At 35.2% G+C, this 20,654-nt stretch overlaps 3 protein-coding genes across 3 annotated transcripts in view; 2 read left to right on the top strand and 1 right to left on the bottom strand.

The window, feature by feature from the left end:
- The window catches only part of LOC134850872 (serine-rich adhesin for platelets-like), a 21,468-nt gene extending 4,424 nt beyond the window's left edge, over positions 1-17,044 (top strand). Inside the window, exons 2-4 of the mRNA XM_063866630.1 lie at positions 3,416-6,357; positions 9,766-10,095; positions 16,191-17,044. Of these exons, the coding sequence (XP_063722700.1) occupies positions 3,416-6,357; positions 9,766-10,095; positions 16,191-17,011 (4,093 nt within the window). The 3' untranslated portion in view covers positions 17,012-17,044. The remainder of the gene's footprint in view (positions 1-3,415; positions 6,358-9,765; positions 10,096-16,190) is intronic.
- The window catches only part of LOC134850967 (ADP-ribosylation factor-like protein 5B), a 448,774-nt gene that overhangs the window by 17,563 nt on the left and 410,557 nt on the right, over positions 1-20,654 (top strand). The gene's annotated exons all lie outside the window — the stretch shown is intronic.
- LOC134850873 (sorbitol dehydrogenase-like) lies at positions 17,060-20,271 on the bottom strand. The gene has a single exon (XM_063866631.1). It carries the CDS (start codon positions 18,292-18,294, stop codon positions 17,233-17,235), a length of 1,062 nt encoding a protein of 353 aa, XP_063722701.1. The 5' UTR covers positions 18,295-20,271; the 3' UTR covers positions 17,060-17,232.

Consider the following 20,654-nt stretch of genomic DNA (forward strand, 5'->3'; position numbering starts at 1 on the left):
TCACATGAAGGTAAAGTTTATTGCAAGAGTTGAGTGAAACGAAAATTTTTTTTGTTGTGGATTCTAAGTGAATTGCTCAGATAAGATATAACAATAACAACTATTTTGTTTTCAAGAAAGAAAACTAATTTAGGTTTACCTGAAGTTTAGAAAATCTTAGACAGTTTAACTTTTTTTCCTATTCCATTAATTAATAGGTGCGATATACAATTTTCTTAATTTAATAAAATTGATTTATTGCTGCAAAATCTAGCTAAGTGTCTTTTAACGTCTACTCATATAATTTCAGAAAAAAATTTATTTCCTTGTGATATAATAACAACTCAAACGAAAAACTAGTTTTCTAATTACTAAGAAGTGTCTCAGGTAATTTTGAACATCGGTAAAGAGTTGCGTCTCACATATCTGAGCTGAAACTGTAGAAAAATTAAAGTCTACACAAACTTTGTGCCTAAAAATAGATAGTTTTTTTTAAATTTTTTTTGTTTTTTTTTCATACGAACATGCAATGTAGAGCCTGCAGTGTTTTGTTTTGGGTCTGGTAAGGTATCAATGAGAGAAAATTGTCCGACTCAATTCGCCGGTTACGTTTGAATAGTAGGACGTTAAACTGCGCCTTAGGTCTCACAAATTAGACCTCTTTCAAGTTTTCATACCCCTTTTAATCTAAAAAACATAGTTGCAGGTGAAGTACTTCTTCTTACATACTTCCAACTTTTTAAAGTGAAACAAGAAAAACACAAAATTCGATTTTAAAAGACCATTTTAGTACAATTTCCATGATGTTGTTGATTTTTAAATTTTTCCATATGGACACGAAACATAGATATTTGTGGAAAACGACTGAAAACAAATTGATGTGATAAAATTTGAAAATAAGCTTAAAAAACTTTTGCTAGCTAAACGACAAAATTTGGACAAAAAAACCAAGCACAAAAATTTCAATCATTCTAATGATTTTCTAAACTGTTACAGATGAAAAGTTCACAAATTTGAAAAAATTTAGCATTTACATTTTTTCTTAGCTCAGTCAAGTAACAATCGGATTGCAGGTTCTGTTTTCGAGCGAGTGAATAAATGATTATATCTTAACGTTTTTGACAAGTTCTCTCTAACTCCTAATTATACAGGACGGAACTATTTGAGACTTGAAACATGAAATTAATCAGAATCATCAAGCTATATCTGAACTTAAAAATTTATCTTTGGAAACTACATTTTATTAGTCAAATTAATTTCAAAAAGGAACTATTCTAGTCTCATTGAAACATGTGGTGAATGATTTTGAAAGTTTGTCTTTGATTAGCTAGTGAGCTTAGCTGATTTTTTTTTCCAGCGTACAAACAAGGGGAAAAAAGTATACAAAGATTGGTACCACAAAGTGACTGGAGCGTTTATTTCGGAGTATTTGTGCACCAATAATCAAAACTCGTTCTTTTTTCACTGCTCAGAGTTTTCAAAAACGTAGCCGCTTCTATGTCAGAACGTTGGAATAAACTTTAACTCAAGATACAAAGATTGTTATTTTATGCAGCACCTAGAATTAGTTTTTTCTTATTATTTTAATAATTGGCACAAAAATTCTTGGAAATAATCCCCTACATTTCGATGTTTGCCAACAATTTAGTTTGCTGTTTTTGCGCTGTGCACGGAGAACACCTGTTTGTTAAACTCCAAAGCAAATTATTTTTGAGCAGATGAATTCTACCATTTTGTGCTGTTTACGAAGATGCTTCGGCAACAATCTTAGAGTTATTATTGACTGTTCATATGACGCTTAGAACGTTTTTTTTTCTGCCTTTCATTTCGAATTTTTTCATGAATAATGTCAAAATTTTTCAAGCAGTTATAGAGGCAGGCAGTTGTAGAGGAAATAGTTAAAAGCCTTAAAATATATATATACGTTCCTTCGCTCTGTTGAAAAGTAAAAGTTCTTTATCTTGTGGTTGCAGTGCCATGATGCAGTAACACACGTCATATAGTTAGGTGCTCAAATAAACACTTCAGAAATCATAACAAGACAAAAACCCGAACTTGATAAGATGACCCTGGCTACCCAAAATTTACAGAAGACTGTCTGAAAGATCAAAACAATTGCCCAATTAAACTTTTCAGGGCATCAATTTGCTTCCAATTTTTTTGCTTTTTTAGTACTTTTCCATGTTTACGCACAATCGTGGCTTCAAATCAAGTTTCAGACTTGTGTTTTTTTCTAGACAAAATCTGAATGTATGAAAGTAAATTAAAAAATTCGAAAGTCTGTTGATAAAGAAGTGAAGCAGGTGTGGAAAATTAATTCTTTTCTGTTTTGACAAATGAGTCATTAACGGTTATAACCTCTTACTGTTATACCACGTCCAGCACTTTTTCACGCTTGATTGATAAGCTTCAAATTTGCTGCTTTCAAACATCAATTTCTACCACCAGACCGTTATATTTTAGCATGTTTTTCAGTTTTACAACAGTAAAAAAAATGTACATAAGCCATCTACTATCCATTGACCAACAAGTAAAAGCATGTTAATTCTTTTTTGCCAAATTTCCCACGAGCTTTTTTTGAGTAAACAGTTAAAATAGTATTAAATTGTTTTTAAAATATATTTTTCAAATGACGTCGCAAATCATATTTAGTAGGATGTGATCTGTCAGAAAAGTCTCTTCAAAGCGCAAGGTAAGAAGGAAACTTTTTTGTAACAATTTCAGTCAACATAAACTCAATGTCCATTTTTTATAATTCATTATTTTTATAGACATGTCAAAAATCGTATCATCATAAACATAACAGCAGCCTGTCAAAACATCTTTTCAATTTATTGACAGTTAAGTTTCTAACGAGTGTACGCTTTGTCCATTGGATTATATTTGAGTAACTTTCAAGCTTTTCAGGTGGTATAATGAATTTGTCACCTTTTGTGTAATCAATTTACAATTACCCACCGAGCGGCTAAAACTAAAACTACATTATCAATTAAATTCTAAAATCGCAAGCCAACGGTGTTTTTGTCGGTGCTCAACCATGTACCAACAGTTTTTTGTTCAATCTTTCTTTAAAATTTTGTTAAAATAAACGCTGTTTTTGGTTCAAAATTTGCACAAACATGCTCACAGAATTAATTATTTTACGCAAAGTTTGTTGTAGTTGAAGTTATAAAATTACAACGGGGCATTAAAGTTTACGCGATTTTTCATCTGTTTGGTGATACCAAACTCAACTTCACAAATTTTATTCGTCCACTTCAAAGACTTCTCATTTTACAACTTTCAAATTTTTATTCAAGAACCAAAACACTCAAATTGTTCTTCGTTAACTTCTTAAGCAAACTTTTTGTTCGTTCGAAAACTTAACTACTTGTATTTTGAGTATTAGTGTTTCAAATATGCAGTATCGTTATTAGCTCAGTGATTTATGTTTCAGTCAGCCAGCAGACGGCGAACAGAAAAAAGCGAAACGGTGGGACTCTGTAGTAAAAATGAAGCGATTGAAAGACAGGCTTTTGAACGGATTCGCTCAGACAGAACGAGATTTGGGAAGCTCAGAAAGCATCGCGGCTTTAGGGCACCATTGCTACACGCCAGTGAGCTCGCCAGATGTTATTATCAAAACTAAATCTTCATCATCATTACCAGTTGAAAAAATTCAAAATACCAACAGCGGGAGCTTTAATTCTAATTCCAACGCAAGCTCAAAAATAGCTGCTGGTAAAAAAACTGCAGTAGTGCAACATGTGGCAAACAGGGAACAAAAGTTGCTCTATTGTTCCCTGAACAAAAGCAATTCTTTTCAAACTGAGGGAGAGATTAATCAATACGAGCGATTAGAGAATTATTGTCAAAACTCTTCAGCGACGAAAGAAAAAATAAGACGAAAAAACGATTCACGGTCAAATTCTTCGTTAAGTCCACAACAACGAAGATTTTCACAAAAATCGGTAAGTCGTGAATTAATGTCACCGGTTGAGGGACAAGACGAGCGGAATTCTGGGAAACCTGTACGGGCGACGGTGCATAGATACTCGACGTTTGACAGTGCAAACTTGGGAAGCCAAGATTTCCTATCGCACGCAGTCGGATCTCTAAATGAAAAGAAATTAAGAAACTCCCCATCTTCAGGAAATTTTTCTGAGAATAAACAAAATGTTGCTGATAAACAACAAAAGGATTTCAGGAAGAAAAGTGCATTTGTTAAGGTCAGTTCAAACTTGCATATTTCTGATGGCCCAAAAATAGAAACAAAAGAAGGACTTAGAAATGAAGTTAACAAACAAAGCGTGAAAGGATCAGATTTCACACTCCAGACATCGCCACTGAGTGAAAAAACTGTGAAAAAAGAAGTTGGTGTTATTTGCTCAACTTCATCCGCAGCATCATCACCAGAAGCCACGCAGTATGAAAAAGCCGGTAGTCGGGTTGAAAAAATGATATCTGGGACCAAAGGTGGAAATAGGCAAAGTTATTCAGTAGGGGTTAAAGGGGGTGAATTTATTTCTCATTGTAGCCCTAGAAATGCCACAAATTACGCAGGAAATTTTGAAGTTAAAATTAGCCCTTCCGTCGGTGTCTGCGATTTTAATTCAGTTCAGCCAGACAGGAGAAATAAAAACAGTGATCATTCAATTTTTGGAGGAGAAGGAAATATAAATCACGTTGCAACCACTGCAGTAGCTTTTTCTAAGGAAAAAACAGAGGATAAAAGAAACGATTTAAGCCGTATAAAGATAGAAAAAACACAACATTCTGAGAACGCACGAAGACCCACGCATTTGAATGTCAGTGGAATTAGAAATAAGGAAGAAAATGTAGCAAATAGCAATGTGTACAATGATGGCAGCTCATTCCATACAGCAAATGGTGCGTATTGCTCGAACGGCATAGCTGAAAGTAGAAGGGAACCACTTCATACACATATAGACTCACACAATAGTCACAGGCAACAGCAGTGTAAAAATATTTCGGCTATTGCTTGCAATGCTAGCAGTGGAAAAGAAAATCATACCAACTTAGTTTGCAAACCAACTATTGTGGCCGCTGGTACAATAGCAAAGGAACGTCAAAGCAGTGTAAATGGTGACTACACGACTAAAAGCCACTTGGTAACTACAAGTAGCAGTCAAAATTCGCCCAATAGTGATCCGAAAAGCGATACTGAAATTAAAACTACAAGCAGCCGAGACAAAGCAGAGCCGAGATCAGTACTTACACGTAACTGGTCTTTCAGAGCAGCGTCTAGGTCGGCCGAATCACAGACAGATTTAAGCTTGGTTGAACCCAAATTTAAAGACGCGTCAACCAACACTGAAATAACTTTAGTTCCCCCTGCCTGCAACCAACAGAAGCGACCATCAAAGGAACCAGTTTACCAAGCAATTCATATCGCAGATTTTAGTCATAAAGATAGTCAGAAACCCTCCCACGCTGCTGCACAATTAGCAGACGCAGTTGATAAATTAGCCCACCTTTACAATCCTCTTCAGGACCAAATTTACAAACCTGCTTCCAGAATCTCAAGTTATCCAAAACTTCCCCAAGTGTCAAAAACTGGTGGAAGAAGTCAGTTCCAAAGTCGAAGTCCTCCCAGACGCAACTGGTCTTCGAGGCACTATTTAAAAGACCGTCCGGTTTCCTTCAACGAGACATTACACTGCAGAGTCGGAAACATCGATCCAACTCTGGGTCGAAAAGGCAGCAGGATTTACTCGAGCACGAACCAAAGTCGTCTCGTGACCCCAACTACGAGCAGGTACGCGTTGTCGTCCCGAGTTAATAGCTCCGAGCGGTTCTTAGACATCAAATATGGTGAAATAGAACATTTGTTAGAGAAGAGTCCCAACTTCGAGGACTTGGCAGATAGTGAAAACACGTTCAACGTTTCGCAGAATTTCTACTCAGCTTCCGAGGGATCCCTTTTAGATGATGACTCAGCAATTCCTGGTCGGCAAAACACTCGTCGCGCGCAACAGCGGGTGACGCGACTCAAAGACCAGGGGAGTTCTTCTGCAGAACCGAATAATCGCGGTGAAAATCTAAACGCTCGTTTTTTCCCGAATAATAAATTTTACCAAAATAGAGCCAGAAGTAACTCGAACGAAGGTCTCCTCAGACAAGTAAGTTCCGCTCAAAGTAGGATCCGCAGCACCAAAACCGGACATGGTGGCAGATTTGGAAGTGGGCATGAGCTGAATGATCACAAGGTTCATCGCAGTGCCTGTAATTTGATTGACAGCTCTGATTGTAGAACCAATCCTGGGCTAGGACACGAGTCCAGAACCAGGACTGTCGGCAGCATCTGGAATCCGGACAACAAAATGAGTTATCATGAGTTTAATGGCGACCAACTTCCCAAGTCCAAATCTACTTCAGGTATGGAAGCATTCACATCAAAGACCAACTCGGTACTTTGCAAATAGTATACAGGTTGATCGACCTTTATCATAGATTTAAAAAAGCATTATAAGGAGAAAAACTGTTCATTCTGGAATCTTATGAATATTTGATTTTCTTATAGCTTAAATTATTAAAATTTAAACGTACATCAGAAGAAAAAAATAAACATTTGGACTTTCAAAAGATTTGAGCAATTTTTTATTGATTAAATATTACATAACCTTTACAAAATTAGATTATTTTTTTTTAATTCTTAAAGTATTTATAATAAATAAATCATAATATTCATCCTAAATAATATTAGAACATCGAACAGTTTTTTAATCGAGATTTTTTTGAGTTTTTGTATGCAGCCCGAATCGAGACCAAAAACGGATTAAATGCTAGCCAACTCGATACTATTTATTTTGTTTCTAATACCATTGAGATGGAAAAGTTGGACAATCTTAATTGATCTTTGGACAAAAAAACTATTTTAGAGAAAGTTTTTAATTTAAGTGTTTGCTAAAAGTTCGTGAATGGTGGATTTTTTATCGTTACAAAAATGCGCATTTACTTTGTAGTGTTTTTTTGTGATCTCCCCATTAAAGTTTAAATATAGCCCACTGTCAGTTGGAGCAGAGTAATGCTCGCAAAAAAGTTGAAACTTCAATAAAAATATAAGGCCTTAACCCTCTTTGAACTTCAAGATGATAATTTTATTTTTGATAATTTTTCGACAAAATTACCCTAATTTGAGACAACTGGATTATTAGGTGTACCTTTGTTCCACCGGGAAATCTAGAAGTTAAATTCCTTTTTCGATACGTCTTTTCGCTCCATTTGCACGTTTGTATTTTGAGAGCGCACTTTACCTCAGTTTACCTCAAAATGTTCGTTTAAAAATTTATAATTGCATTAATATGTTTAGTTTAGAGCATTTAAAGACTTTTTTCTCAAAAAATCACCAAAAAAATTACCAGCACTTATAGAAAAGTCTTCTCGACGTTCATTACTCTTGAACAAACAATTTTACAAGGGCCATATGATGAAGGAAAAATTAGCAAATTTTAAAAATCTAAATGTTAACAACATTTTTTTTAAAAGTAGAGTAAGGCTCATATTGCTGTTCCAATTTAGCAGTGGTAAATATTTTCTTATTAAGTTTGAGAGACAAAGACGAAACTTCAATTTTGCTTGCCTTTTGCTTTTTTAAGCTTGCTATAATTATACAGCCAAACTTTGTTTCAATATAAGTCTTATTTAAGAAAAAGTTTGCGTCTTTAAAAAATTTTCACAAAATCTCTATCAAATTTTCAAAAACTTTGACAAAGGATGAATTTCATGTAATTCTGTTTTTAAAATTGTGTATGAAATCCCTTGACAGCTTCCATTCACCAGATTTTTAATTGTAAGTTGTCTCTTTTAAATTTTTTAAACAAAACCTGAAAATTTGACATGGACTATACGGGACCCTTTTTAGTCCAAAGAAATTAACAAAAATCACAATCATTGGAAAACAGAGGCGCCTTGCTGATAAGTTTTTTAAGCTTAATTAAGTTGAAGTTTTAAAATTTGGAAGTGATGAAGATTAATTAAGAGTTTTTGCGCATAGTTTTAATGAAATTTATATTCCTGGAAGTACAGCAACTTAACAGCTCATGATATGTTCAATTTTTTAGCGAAATTTGAATAATTTGTAGCTGAACGTTTCCAGACACACCCAATAAACTGGGAAACTGCTCGGAAAACTAGATTTTTTTAAAAAGTTTTGTAGTTTTTGAGAGAAGTGGATTTTACGATTTTTTTTTATATTTACAATTTTAGATCGCAATTTAGGGTAAAAAATTGACTTTTTGAAGTGTAGTCATTTTTGAGATATCGCAGTTTCTAAAAATCTCTTCTGAAAAAAAAAAACGTTTTTCTTTTTTCATTTACTGGATATTCGAGCTCGAATTAGTGCTTTTTAAAACAGCAAAAGTCACTAAAACAAATCCATCAGAAGACAGATACAAGTAAAAACATAACAAAAAACTACATTTATGTTTTCGCTTCAGTTATAAATCTCTTGAATACTAAAAATTGTGCCTAGCTTGATTAAATCTTACTTTTTAATCACGATAAAACTTGTGTGTGCTTATAGCTTGCCCTTAGTCAACCCTCTCAATCATCTTCCTTGAGAGATATTTTGAAGATTTTGAATTTCTATGCATTAATAGATGTCTGTTACTTGGTCTTTAATGGAGAAAAAATTTCGTTTTCTATCTTTTTTCTTTTTTCGGAAATATCTCAAAACTAATTTTTTCTTTATGAAGTGAAATTCATGCAGTCAACAAGATAATGGCTCAGGCATTCTACCACATTAATTCCCCCATGAGTATTATATGACCTATCCACCGTTTTAAGCTGAGGGAGGGGGGGGGGGGGGGTGCAAGCATAAGTCAGACGTTCACTTCACTCAATGAGAGGTCGGAACGAAATTCCTTTCCAATTTAATTACTGATATCCACAACAGGGGCGGATCTAGGATTTTCTCGAGGGGGGGCGGATTTTCAAAAAATTTTCCAAAATTTTGACGACTTTTTTTTCGGTCGACCAAATTGATTTTTCGAGCTCTCCCAAAGCACTGTTTTGCCCCTATTTTGGTTAAATTTTCTGCGGCGCAGGCAAATTTTTGAAAAAACTGTCAAAAAAGCCGTTTTTGGGCACTTTTTGAAAAATGTTGACAAAAAAATCGCGTTTTTTTGGTGCGCGCTCCCCCTCAAAGTTAGTAGGCGCCTTTAGAAAAATTTTAGGGTCGGTCGGCCAAAAATGGATTTCTGAAAAAGTATCAAAGGGGGACCCTTTGGGTCGGAAGGGGGTCGAATCCCTGAGGGAAAAGGACGTCCGCCCCCCCCCCCCCCCCCGACCCCCCTAAATCCGCCCCTGATCCACAAACAAGTTTTTTACGTCTTACAAATTAAATTTCCTTTAAATTGATTCAACTTGAAGAAGTTACAATGATTGACATTTTCTGAATTAAATCAATCATCCAATCTCAGTAAAAGTATTGAAGTATTTTATTTGAAAAATGAAGAGCAATTGTTTTATCTCCTTGCCTTTACAACTGGAAAGCGTATAAACTGTGTTCCTTAAAAAAATTGAAAAAACTGTGACGCTTTTAACAACAATTTGCAATCTCATTTCATCTACAGGTCAAATTGTTCCTAAGAGCTTGATTGATTAATCAATTCAAGCTTTGTTTTGGTCGGAGGTAATAATAGACAGGTGTTTTTATTCGTCATTAGTGTCAATCAAGTGTATTATTGTATTTGGAGGCTTTACCCATTCCAATTGCGATACACAACATAAACAATTAAATCAATTTTTTCAGCAATCACTACCTTTTAAACTTGTTTTTTTTAGGAAGCATATTCCTGAAGCAAGTAGTTGAACCCTCAAAGGCCTTCGCCTACTTGACGAGTATCGACACCCTCGCAGATGCGACGGACGGACACGAATCAACCGACCGACTCAGCTCCCTCGGAAAGCCACAGGACAAACTGTACGAACCATTGTGTCAAAACTGTGGACTGAAGGGACATTCAATCTTGAAATGTGATCGGATTTCCCGCGTGGACAAACTGTATGACGTCATCATGTTGGGTGACAGGGTGACCATAACTCACAATGAGCCCAACTATGTGCGGTCTCAACGGAACAAACTTCCGAGGTGCTACCACTGTGGACTGAAAGGTAAGATCAGATTTCAAATCAATCAACAAATATTAATGTGAAAAATATTTCATCTATTTTCTTGACCAACAAAAATTGTTTCTAAAACAAATTGGTGATCAAATACATTAAAAATTTTAAAGACCAAGAAGTCTCGGTTTCTGTTCAAGCAGCGCAGAAAATTCCTATCACAGAAACTTTAAAAGACAAAATTGAAAAAACAAAATTCAAATTCTTTTTTTTTTTCAAATTTGCGTAGTTTTTTGAGCGAGTTGTGAGGAAAAGGAAAAATAGGCTTAAAAACATTACAACTGGCTTCAATTAACTATACTAGTTGCTAGGCTCCAAAAAAAGAACACGAAAGCTCTGCATCACTTGAGATACAACACACACACAGCGATGTCCGGTCAATAAGACGACAGCTGTTAGTTAAAGCGACAGCTACGCGCAATTCTCCACATTATATTTCCGAGAAATATAAACAGCTTAAACTTGAACATTTCATTTTAAATGCTTTAACGCTCAGTTATCGGCTTAATGTCAGTTCGTCGTAACGTTCTGTTGTCTTATTTGCCTAGCACTACATATAGCATGTCAAATTGACCGGCAAACATGAGAGAGAAGCAGCTAAGTCAAAAACTTTTTCTAACAGTCGGAAAAAAAATCTACAATAACTTTCGTGTTTGTCTCAAATCATGTTGATTATTGCTGATTTTGAGAAAACAGCTAGCCAATTAGGACATTAAAAAATTAAATTAGCATTGGAAAAAACTTACGAAACGGTAACAAAGCTAACAATACTTGAGCCGGCAACTTTTTAGCCTGAAAAATTTTCGTTAAACTTAATCTCAAAAAAAAATTCAAGCCCCCTCAAAACATAAAACAAGAACCTTTTTTGTCAATTTTTGTCGATATCGATTAAACCTTTTATATCAAACAAATAGGAAAAAGAGAAAAGTAAAACAAGAAACTGAAACTCGAAGACCTGCAAAAATGTGTCTTTCGTGACGAAAGTACAGATTTGGAGATGCTTACAAATTTCAGTCATCCAGCGACCAATATTGACTGCGAGAAACACGTCTAGTACCCCATGGCAAAAGACTTCCTTTCCGCATGCGTAAAAAAGTTTTTTTTTTCACTTTTTTTGAAGTTTTTCCTATTTATAATTTTTATGATTGAAAATTTCGTGCTGGTAAAGCGCTACCTCAACCTTTAAAAGCTGGACTTTTAAACAAAAAAATTTTTTTTTCATTGCTAATTAAAATGCTTAACGCTGTACTTGCACACATTTGGAAGCATTTAATATCGATCAAATCACAATTGAATGGGTTTTAATGTGATATACCGTTTGACCCCATCTGACGTTTAAATTTCATTGGATGGATTTTGCAAGGAAAAGAGTAAGATATAGAAGAAAAAACTAAAACACACTCGAATACAAAATTCCTCCCTACTTGCACTGATCGGAGCAATAATTCTGGTTTGATGAACACTAGGAGTTCGATACACTGAGGCCTCAAGAACCACCTCAAATAACCTTGAGGTGGATTGATAATACTTGATCCGAATTGGAATAAACAGCTTAAGTCTACAAGAGTGGAGCTTTTGTCGATAGTTGAAACCATTTTACTTCACAAAATTCAAAAATCGCATTTGTAGTCTGTTTGAAATGATTTGTTGGACGAACGGGTTGATCATCAAATGCAGTATGTTTCAAGTTTTACACAGAGCTGAACCTGCGCTTTGCAAAGACAAGCAAGAAAACGACCAAAAAATAGGTATAAAACTGAAATAAGAAAAGAAAAAGTAAAAATAGACATGGGATTTAAACCTTTTCCTAGCAGATTCGAACATACGTCGAGGAGATTTGGAGTCAAAAATCTTCGCATTTGCGCCATAGGCCTTTAAAATTTTCCAACACTAGGCACCAATAAAGCAGCTACGTAAACTAACAAATTTCCAAGGCTCTGCAGCAAGAACCGCAGCACATATGAAAAGAATTAAATTTTGCTTAAAATAATTTGGAATGTAAAAACTTAAGACATTCACAGTTACTTTGCATGTGAAACTTAAATAGAAAAGACCAAGCCAAAATATGGGTAAGCTATGCTTTTCAAATTTCAAAAAAACACTGCGAATGCGAGATCTTGAGTTGAAAAATTTTGAAATTCAGTTTTTATTATTGTACTGTTGTTTTAAACAAATAGCCTTTTCGATTCATTTGATGAACTAAAAATGCATCAACTGTGTTATATTATTGCTAATTGAATGTCAAAGCTCAATTTATCAGAAAGCCGTACAGCTACTTTCCAAAATTGTACCAAGTTTTGCGGCTTAGGTCGGATAAGAAGAAAACTCGTACTATTACACTACGCTCGCTAAAGAGCGATTGAGTAACTAAATAAAATAGCTAAGGCATGAAGATATCAAAGCAATTTTGTTCGCATATCAAGGCAAAGTCCTGTATGCACTGAATGCCTTGCAAATGGTATCAAATAGTTTTGGCAAAATTTTTTTTACAGAAACATTTATGATCTGTTTTGTCTTTCATCTCCCAATAGTCAGTGTAAATAAAATCATTAAGTATTGAAATTTTAGTCGTATCGCGAATTATCATGACCAATTTGCTTGTCTCAATTCAGCTTCGAACAATTTCTACGACTGATAACTAATTTGCGTTATTCTTTCAGGATCACGTAAACAAAATTCAAAGTTCGCAATAATTAGTCTAGAACATAAAATTTCGCATGCAAACAAGACTGTTGTTGTGCAGGTAGCTCAAAAACCTCCGAACACATTCATGAGAAAACTTTGATAACATTATTTTGCATGATGTGACAAGACGAACAAAACTTGGGCCTGTAAAATAAATAAATTGGTCATATCCAACAACCGTTTTCTTCGAAAAAAGATAACTGAAAAATTTTTCAATATTTTTGCATCTTTTTCTGTATTTCGACTAAACAACTTTTTGCCCAAGAAAACGGAATAAAACTTCAATGTTCAAAAAACAGTTTTTACGACTTATATATAAGAACAGCTTTTTGTGCTATTATAACGTTGTAGTAATTTAATTGCTACATATTGTAGTTGCTATAAATCGACTAAAAAACAAAATTTTTAACTGGTTTTCCTCGACGCACAAAACTTTTTCGATTTTCTGTAATATCAATTGTTTCCGGCTTGCATATATTTATAATATGATTTATCACTCGATTCATTCTGACAATTATTGAAATTTGATTTTGCGTTGAAATGATTAAATATTAACTAACCACAGCTGAAGACAAAAAATTCTTCCCACTCTCAGGGGTCTGAACAAAAAAAGGATTATTATAGCCGCCAAAAACATTGATTCAAGTTTTACTGGATTACAAACTTCCAATTTTAAAATAAATCTGCCAATAAACAAAGATTTTAAAGAAAATTTCAGCCAGAAATTGAATGAAAACCAAAATTAAGTTTTTGATAGTTTTGGTTTTCTGTTTTTGATATCGCACACAGAGCCAAGAAAAAGCTTAAAAACGCTTTTAAAAAGCGTAAAAAACTATTACACAACGGAGAACCAATTCTTCAAGCTGACGCTTGGTAGGAACACTTTATCGGTAGACCACTGAGGGATTACTATACATACTTCCCCTACATGCATGAATGATAAATACCAGGCAGCAAAACCGCCTAGTAAGAAATGAATTTAACACAGAAACTGAACACACAACTAGACAAAGCAATTTGAACACAAAGACGAATTGGAGCTCCGCATCATTTGCGATACTACACAAACTGGCAAGCTAAACAACAGAAAATTAAAGCAACAAAGTTTTAAAAAACTGTTCAGCAAAAAATATCAAATGAACTACTATCAAAACTTGTTATCCCGAGAAACCATGCCGAAAAGACAATTGTCAGGGTTAAATCAGCATTAAAACAAAAATTACGACGCGATAACAAAAGCAACAATAATAGGGTAGACAGCCGAAAATTTTTTCAGGCAGAGCGATACAACACACAAAAAATTTGGACATTTAACGATCGGTAATTAAGCAGACAATTGCTTGGGTAGACTTCCGTTGAGACCTAAAAGTGACATAAAAACTAGAGTTTTGAAGTGATAAAAAATTTTACACAGACGCGAAGTTGCACTTCGAACACAAGCGAAAATATTACCGATAGTCCGACTGGAAAAAACTGAATGTGTAAAACTTTGAGTCAAAAAAATTTCTTAAGTGACGCACGCCAATTAAGAGTCTACATAATTGCTAACTGACGCAAGCCAATTATGACGCATTAGCAGTACCAGAAAATTTAAAAAAATGTATCCAACTAAGATGCCTCAATTTGTAGAGCGGACGCATTTTAACTAGTCTACGAAAAAGTTCATTAAAAACATCGGACCCTGTCCAGGTTCGAACCCTCTTATTTTGTTGCTGGTCTGCTTCCCTACCTCTACGCTACAGATCCATGATACCTTGAAGCTAAAGTGCTATTTGTATATAAATGCCAAAGTTAATAGCCTTAGCATTGGCTGTACTTAATAGCTGGATCAAAATGAACAAAATTTGTCGCAACAATATTTGCGACTTAGGTTAAAAAAGAAGATAGTTCATACTATAACACAAGCTATGTTTGTGTAAAAACGACCAATTATGAGGCAACTAAACCAATTTAACATAATCAACTATTTAAGCTGAATAACCTTTAACACAACGTATTATAACACAACCACTCACAGAAAAAACTATATTACAATTCTCGTAGTCGTTTTTCTATTAGTCTGAAAAATTGTTGATCTATAAATGCTTTTGGAAAAACTTCTGCTTGTTTTTCTTCCAGTTCTCAAATATCAGTTCAATTTTTAGCTTAAATTATCCAAATTTACAACAATTTAGTGCAAAGGCCAAGTACATAAAAAGCAAAACGAAAAGTTGACAAAATCCACAAAATATGAGAATGAACCGGAAACAAGAAAAATTATCACCGCTATCTAATTGACCACTTCGACAGTACAAATCAAATCGATATATGAACAAGACTGCTCGTATCAAGGCGATGCCTTGAATGCTCCGACTGCCTGTTGAGGTTTATGGAGCAGTAATAACATGAAAAAAATAAAAGTAATAAATAAAAACTAATTTCTTTTTAATTTGAGATTTTTTGTTAAAATCATCCCCCACACGCCATATATGGAGTACAAAGGGATAGGTTTCGCTCCTATAAACACATGAATTGATGCAAATAAGCTTTCTTTAACCAATTTGGAACGATTTCTAAGACATACTAAATTTCCGCTAAAGCGTTAATAGCGAAAAATATATCGCGCGTTAATTGTCCCAAATTGGCACTCTTTAAACCCCCATAACTTTACAAAAATAATCACAAATGAAATATCTTTTCAAATTTTAACTCAGGACAACAATACCTTTTGAATGATATAGAAAAAATTTCGTCAAAAATGGCTAGTTAAAAAGTGACCCAGCACAAATATTTCGTTACTTTCGTTACAAAAGTCGGAACAAAAATAAACGTAATAAATTCAGCATGGATTCAATATTCAATATCGAGTAACAATAAATATCATTGGACAAAACTTAAAACGTAATATTAGGCAGATTTTTACGAAGCAGAGGGGAAGTCGCTACTCCCTGTGCGTCGATCAGTGTTCGGTCCGGCTCTTTTCCACTTTTTCAATTGTCTTACGTGTTATTATGGCTGAACGCATGATGTTAAGAAAAAAGGTATGAAGAACAAATATGTTCACAATAGTTAGTTTGTTCACCATGCAACATTTCAGTACATTATGACAACGTAAATTTAGTTTTTCAAACCTGAAACTCAAATGTGGGGGGACTGGAAAAGAGCCTTCGGTCCTAACAATTACAGGTCTGGGTGACAGGCACTATTTACGCTTCAATCAGTTTGTTTCGAGTCAATACAGGTAGGGATGGGCCTGGTAACTATTTGTTTAATATCAATCACTATCTTAAACTTTGGGCTAATTTTGGTCAATTGGAACAATTTAAGTTTATCGAAAGGTGACTTTCAATACATATTGCTATATGTATTCACACTTAGCTTAATTATGGCTACATTTAATCAAGAGAAACGTTTATTTTCAGGCCATCGTTCTCGCAGTTGCAGCAAGCTTGCGCCTCAGGCTACTGCTGAAGAGGACCCTTTCGAGTCAGGCGAGACGACTTTCAACGCTTTCACAATCCCACGATCAACCAGACGTGCTAGATCCGAGGCCAGACCCACACCCGAGCTCCAAATTCCGGCTCCGGATTACAGCGTCAGTAACAACTCCATGTTGCTTTCGCCTGTGAGCACTGATACCATCTTGAGTTTTAGAAATGCTGGGCAGCAAAACAGACAGTACCTAGACAGTAAACAGTCCGATGTCTTCTGTTCTGATGTTGACTATGGCTACGACTCGGCTGGTGCTTTTATGCGACCAATCAGCATGTACGACACCTTGCCAAACAGTCGAAGCCATCATAACACGAGCAACGGAGGCTTAATTTCCGAACGACGACCAATTGAGACGACTAAAAAAGCAGGAGTTCGACTTAAACTGAAGGCCACCGAGAGCAGCCCTCACATGCAAATGTCTCCCAAAGATCAGTTTCAGAAACGGAACACACTTGATTTCGACGATAGAGATAGTGGGATAGGGTACGGAGACTCTTCGTCTCAGACTAACCTGGAGAACTTCCCAAGGACTCCTATCAGTAACTTCGGGCATAACGAAAGACCCGTTGACGCACTCTATCATCCTTCTGAAACTTCCATTAAGCCCACTGCAAACGGTTCTCCTGGCACAGACAGCGAACCATCCGATAAATCAACAAGTGCTAAGAAATCAGCAAAACCCAAGAAGAAAAATCCAATTTTACTAAAAATTGCTTGTATGACGGGTAACAAAAGCTCAGCACACTAAATGTTTATTTGTATAAATTAATTGCTAGTAGCTCATAGTTTCGAAAGGTTGTTGTATAATATTTATTAAAGCTTTATTTAAATCAATTACAAATTCGAATACAAATCTATCATTTCATCTTCTGAGTTTCACTATCTACAGCTTGATAAAAAAAGATCAGAATAGAATAGTCAGAAACAATTACAAGTTATCCAGGCTATAACCATTGTTCGCAGTTCAGATCAACTACAGTTTATGACAACTTTTACTCCTTCTCCGTTGAATGTAGTAGCAAACGCTTTAATCGAGTCTTTCAGGTCGAATCGATGAGTCACCAATTTTTTCACGTCAACTTTTCCTGAAGCCACCAAATTCAAAGCTGTAGGGTAACAGTTCGCGTATCTGAAGACCCCAGTAATTGATACTTCTTTACATGAGGCTGTTATCATGGGCAGTGTCAAGTCATCACTTGGAGCCAGACCAACTAGTGCCATTTTTCCTCCAGCTGCTATAGCGTGAATGGCAGCTCTTGCACTTGACTGCGCACCAGAGCACTCAATTACTCTATTTGGTCTACGATTTTGCAGAAGCTCAATTATTTTTTCAGCTGCAGTTATTTCTGAAAGACCACGAACATTTAACACTTTATCTGATCCACAATTCAAAGCAAAATCCAGCCTTTTGTCGTCAATGTCAGTGCAAACAACAAGACTAGCACCAGCAGCCTTGGCCACCATTACGTTCACCAAGCCAATAGGTCCAGCTCCGCAAACTAACACCAAATCTCCAAATGTGACTTCTGCCTTTCTGTTAGCATGCACTCCTACTGATAAGGGTTCCAGCAAAGCGCCCTCTTCTAAGCTTACATTTTCCGGTAGCTTAAAACAAAAAGCCGCCTCGTGACAATGATATTGCCGTAAAGACCCGTGATAAGGGGGAGTAGCCAAGAACTCGACATCAGGACAGAGGTTGTAGTTGCCACCTACACAAAAACTGCATCGGCCACACGGGACTCCAGGCTCAATAGCAACACGGTCGCCAACTTTCAGAGTTTTCACTTCTGATCCCACTTCAAGAACAGTTCCAGCTGATTCGTGACCCAGAATCATGGGCTCTTTCACAATGAAACTCCCAATTTGCATATGTTTTAAGTAATGCACATCCGACCCACAAATACCAACGGGTCCCATCCTCAGCAATACTTGACTCGATTTTGGTTTAGGAATGTCCAAGTTGACAATCTGCAGGTCATCTTTTTTGACTAGCAGTGCCGATAAATTCTCTTTCTCAACGATAGGGGCCATTTCTCTATACAAAATAGTAGAAAAACTGACACTTCAACAAAATGCCAGAATTTGAACAGAACTTTAAATTGACACACTTCAACAAACTGCCAGAACTTGATGTTCTTATCAGCAAAATTTCAAACTTAAACTGCCATACATTTAGCGGCAGCATAGAGGGAGTGAGTGAAATACGGAAAATCAGACGGTATTTATTCAAAGGCGTATTCGAGAGATAACAACTCAACGTCTATCATATGCTAGGGGAGTGAGCGTACGATGTGTACTCGATTGTTTCAAATAACCCAAAAATCAAGGACATATTAAATGAAATAATCTATCTGTAGGCTCGATTTAAACAATCATGTTGCAACTATTCGGGGTCGGTTGAAAAACAAACGAAAATATTTTTTCACGTTTAAAACCAAATTTTAAAAACAACTAGCGTGTACCGCACCTCCGGTGCTTCCAATTTTCAACAACGCAAAAACTACAGGGTTGGGTATTTCACTATAACGAAATATTTTGTAATTTGAGTTTTCTGAAAATTTCCAAAAAAAAATCAATAAAATCGTCTTATCTCTTTAACAAAAAAAAATTGGGCATTCTTAATTGGAGGCCAAATTTGCAACCCCTGAGATTATTCTGACAGCACCCCAACTACAGGTTAGGAATTTCAAACTTAAAAAAAAATTATATTAATTTTCATGAATTTTTTTTTGACAAAATCACAAAAAACGTCATATCTAAAAAACTGCAAGATTTTGAGCAGTTCTATTCAGAGGCAAGATTCGCAAACACCTAAGAGTAGCCTCAAAAATTCCAATAACAAAATTGATATCTTCAAACCTTTGGAATTTTTTAATATTAAAGTTTTTTGTGAAAATTTAGGAGAAAATCATAAAACGTCAGATCTCGAAAACTACAAGGATTTGAGCAGTCATAAGGGGAGGCAAAATTTGCAACGCCTGAGAGTACTCGGACAGATCCTCACTACAGAGATGGTAATTTCAAGTTGTGTTAAATTTTTTTATATCTAAGTTTTCTGAAAAATTTTAAGAATCCAAAAAAAAACGTCATATCTCGAAAACTACCCGGATTTGAGCAACCATAATCGAAGGCAAGATTCGCAACCCCTGAGAGTATCCTCACAAAACCCAACAACAGGATTGAGATCTTCAACGTTTTGGAAATTATTAAAACCTAAGTTTTTGAAATTTTTTGAAAAATCATAAAAAACGTCATTTGTCGAAAACTACAAGGATTTGAGAAGTGAGAAGTGGAGGCAAGATTTCCAACCCCTGAGAGTACCCTGACAACACTCAACTACAGGGCGAGAATTTCAAAAATTGAGAAATTTTTTAATATTAAATTTTCTAGATGATTTTTGAAAAATCTCGAAAATTGCCTATCTCGTAAACTAAAAGGATTTGGTTACTCATATATGGAGGCCAGAATCGCAAAACCTGGGAAAACTCTGACAATATCATACTATTGGGTTGCTAATTTCAAACATGATGGAATAACTACTGAATTTAAACTGGAAAATCGGAAAAAAAACTTAACATACGATTGCAATATACGAAATAACTTAAACGTGAAAAACTTTTATATTACGTTGAAAAAGCTTAAATATGGCGAGGTAGTGAAGCCCGCATTTGATATAGAAGAAAGTTTTGCTAAAAAGTAAATTTCAAACGTTTACGCAACTATGTGCATCGTCAGGATTTTTACAATAAACTACACTAAATGACGATAAAACATCAATTTACAAATGTTATTTAGGAGGAAGGAAAGAGTAAATTAAACATCCAATAAATGGACAAATGTGTAATAAAATAATAACCGCGTGTATATTGTATAAATAAAAAGCACGTGCAAAAAAGGTGGAGAATTGATAAGTTGTTTTACGCTTGTCGTGTCGCCTTCAATAACTTCTCCACAGTGTTAGAGCATTCTGTGAAGCCATGACATGTGTCTAAATGTCTGAAATCAATATTATTGTTTCAATATCTGCAAATACAAATGTTATTTACAATAAATCACATACAATTTGGTTCTAAACCATCATGATAAAAAATTAGCCAATCACAGTTGACCTCTAAATTACCAGTAAGATTAAAATACTTTTAACCTCTAAAATTAATTAAACAATTTTAAATTAATTTGTCTGGAAACTTCTGAGTCATAATTTCGATTTAGACATTTAGGTTTTCAATAAAAAACCAAAAATATTTTGGGACTAAATTTTCAGTGTTAACTCCCTGCTCCTAAACTCATCGCGCGTGTTCAAGCCCGGTTTCTCTTTCCTGATATGTATTGCCTCTAGTGTTAGCAATTTTGTTTGGTTGTTTGACCTATCTATAATTTCCCAACTAAGA

Source organism: Symsagittifera roscoffensis, chromosome 7 (genome assembly GCF_963678635.1).
Source record: "Symsagittifera roscoffensis chromosome 7, txSymRosc1.1, whole genome shotgun sequence".
NCBI lineage: Eukaryota > Metazoa > Xenacoelomorpha > Acoela > Convolutidae > Symsagittifera > Symsagittifera roscoffensis.

Excerpts from the sequence above, each read along its gene's own strand:
- LOC134850873 (XM_063866631.1), bottom strand. The coding sequence starts at position 18,294 with ATGGCCCCTATCGTTGAGAAAGAGAATTTATCGGCACTGCTAGTCAAA.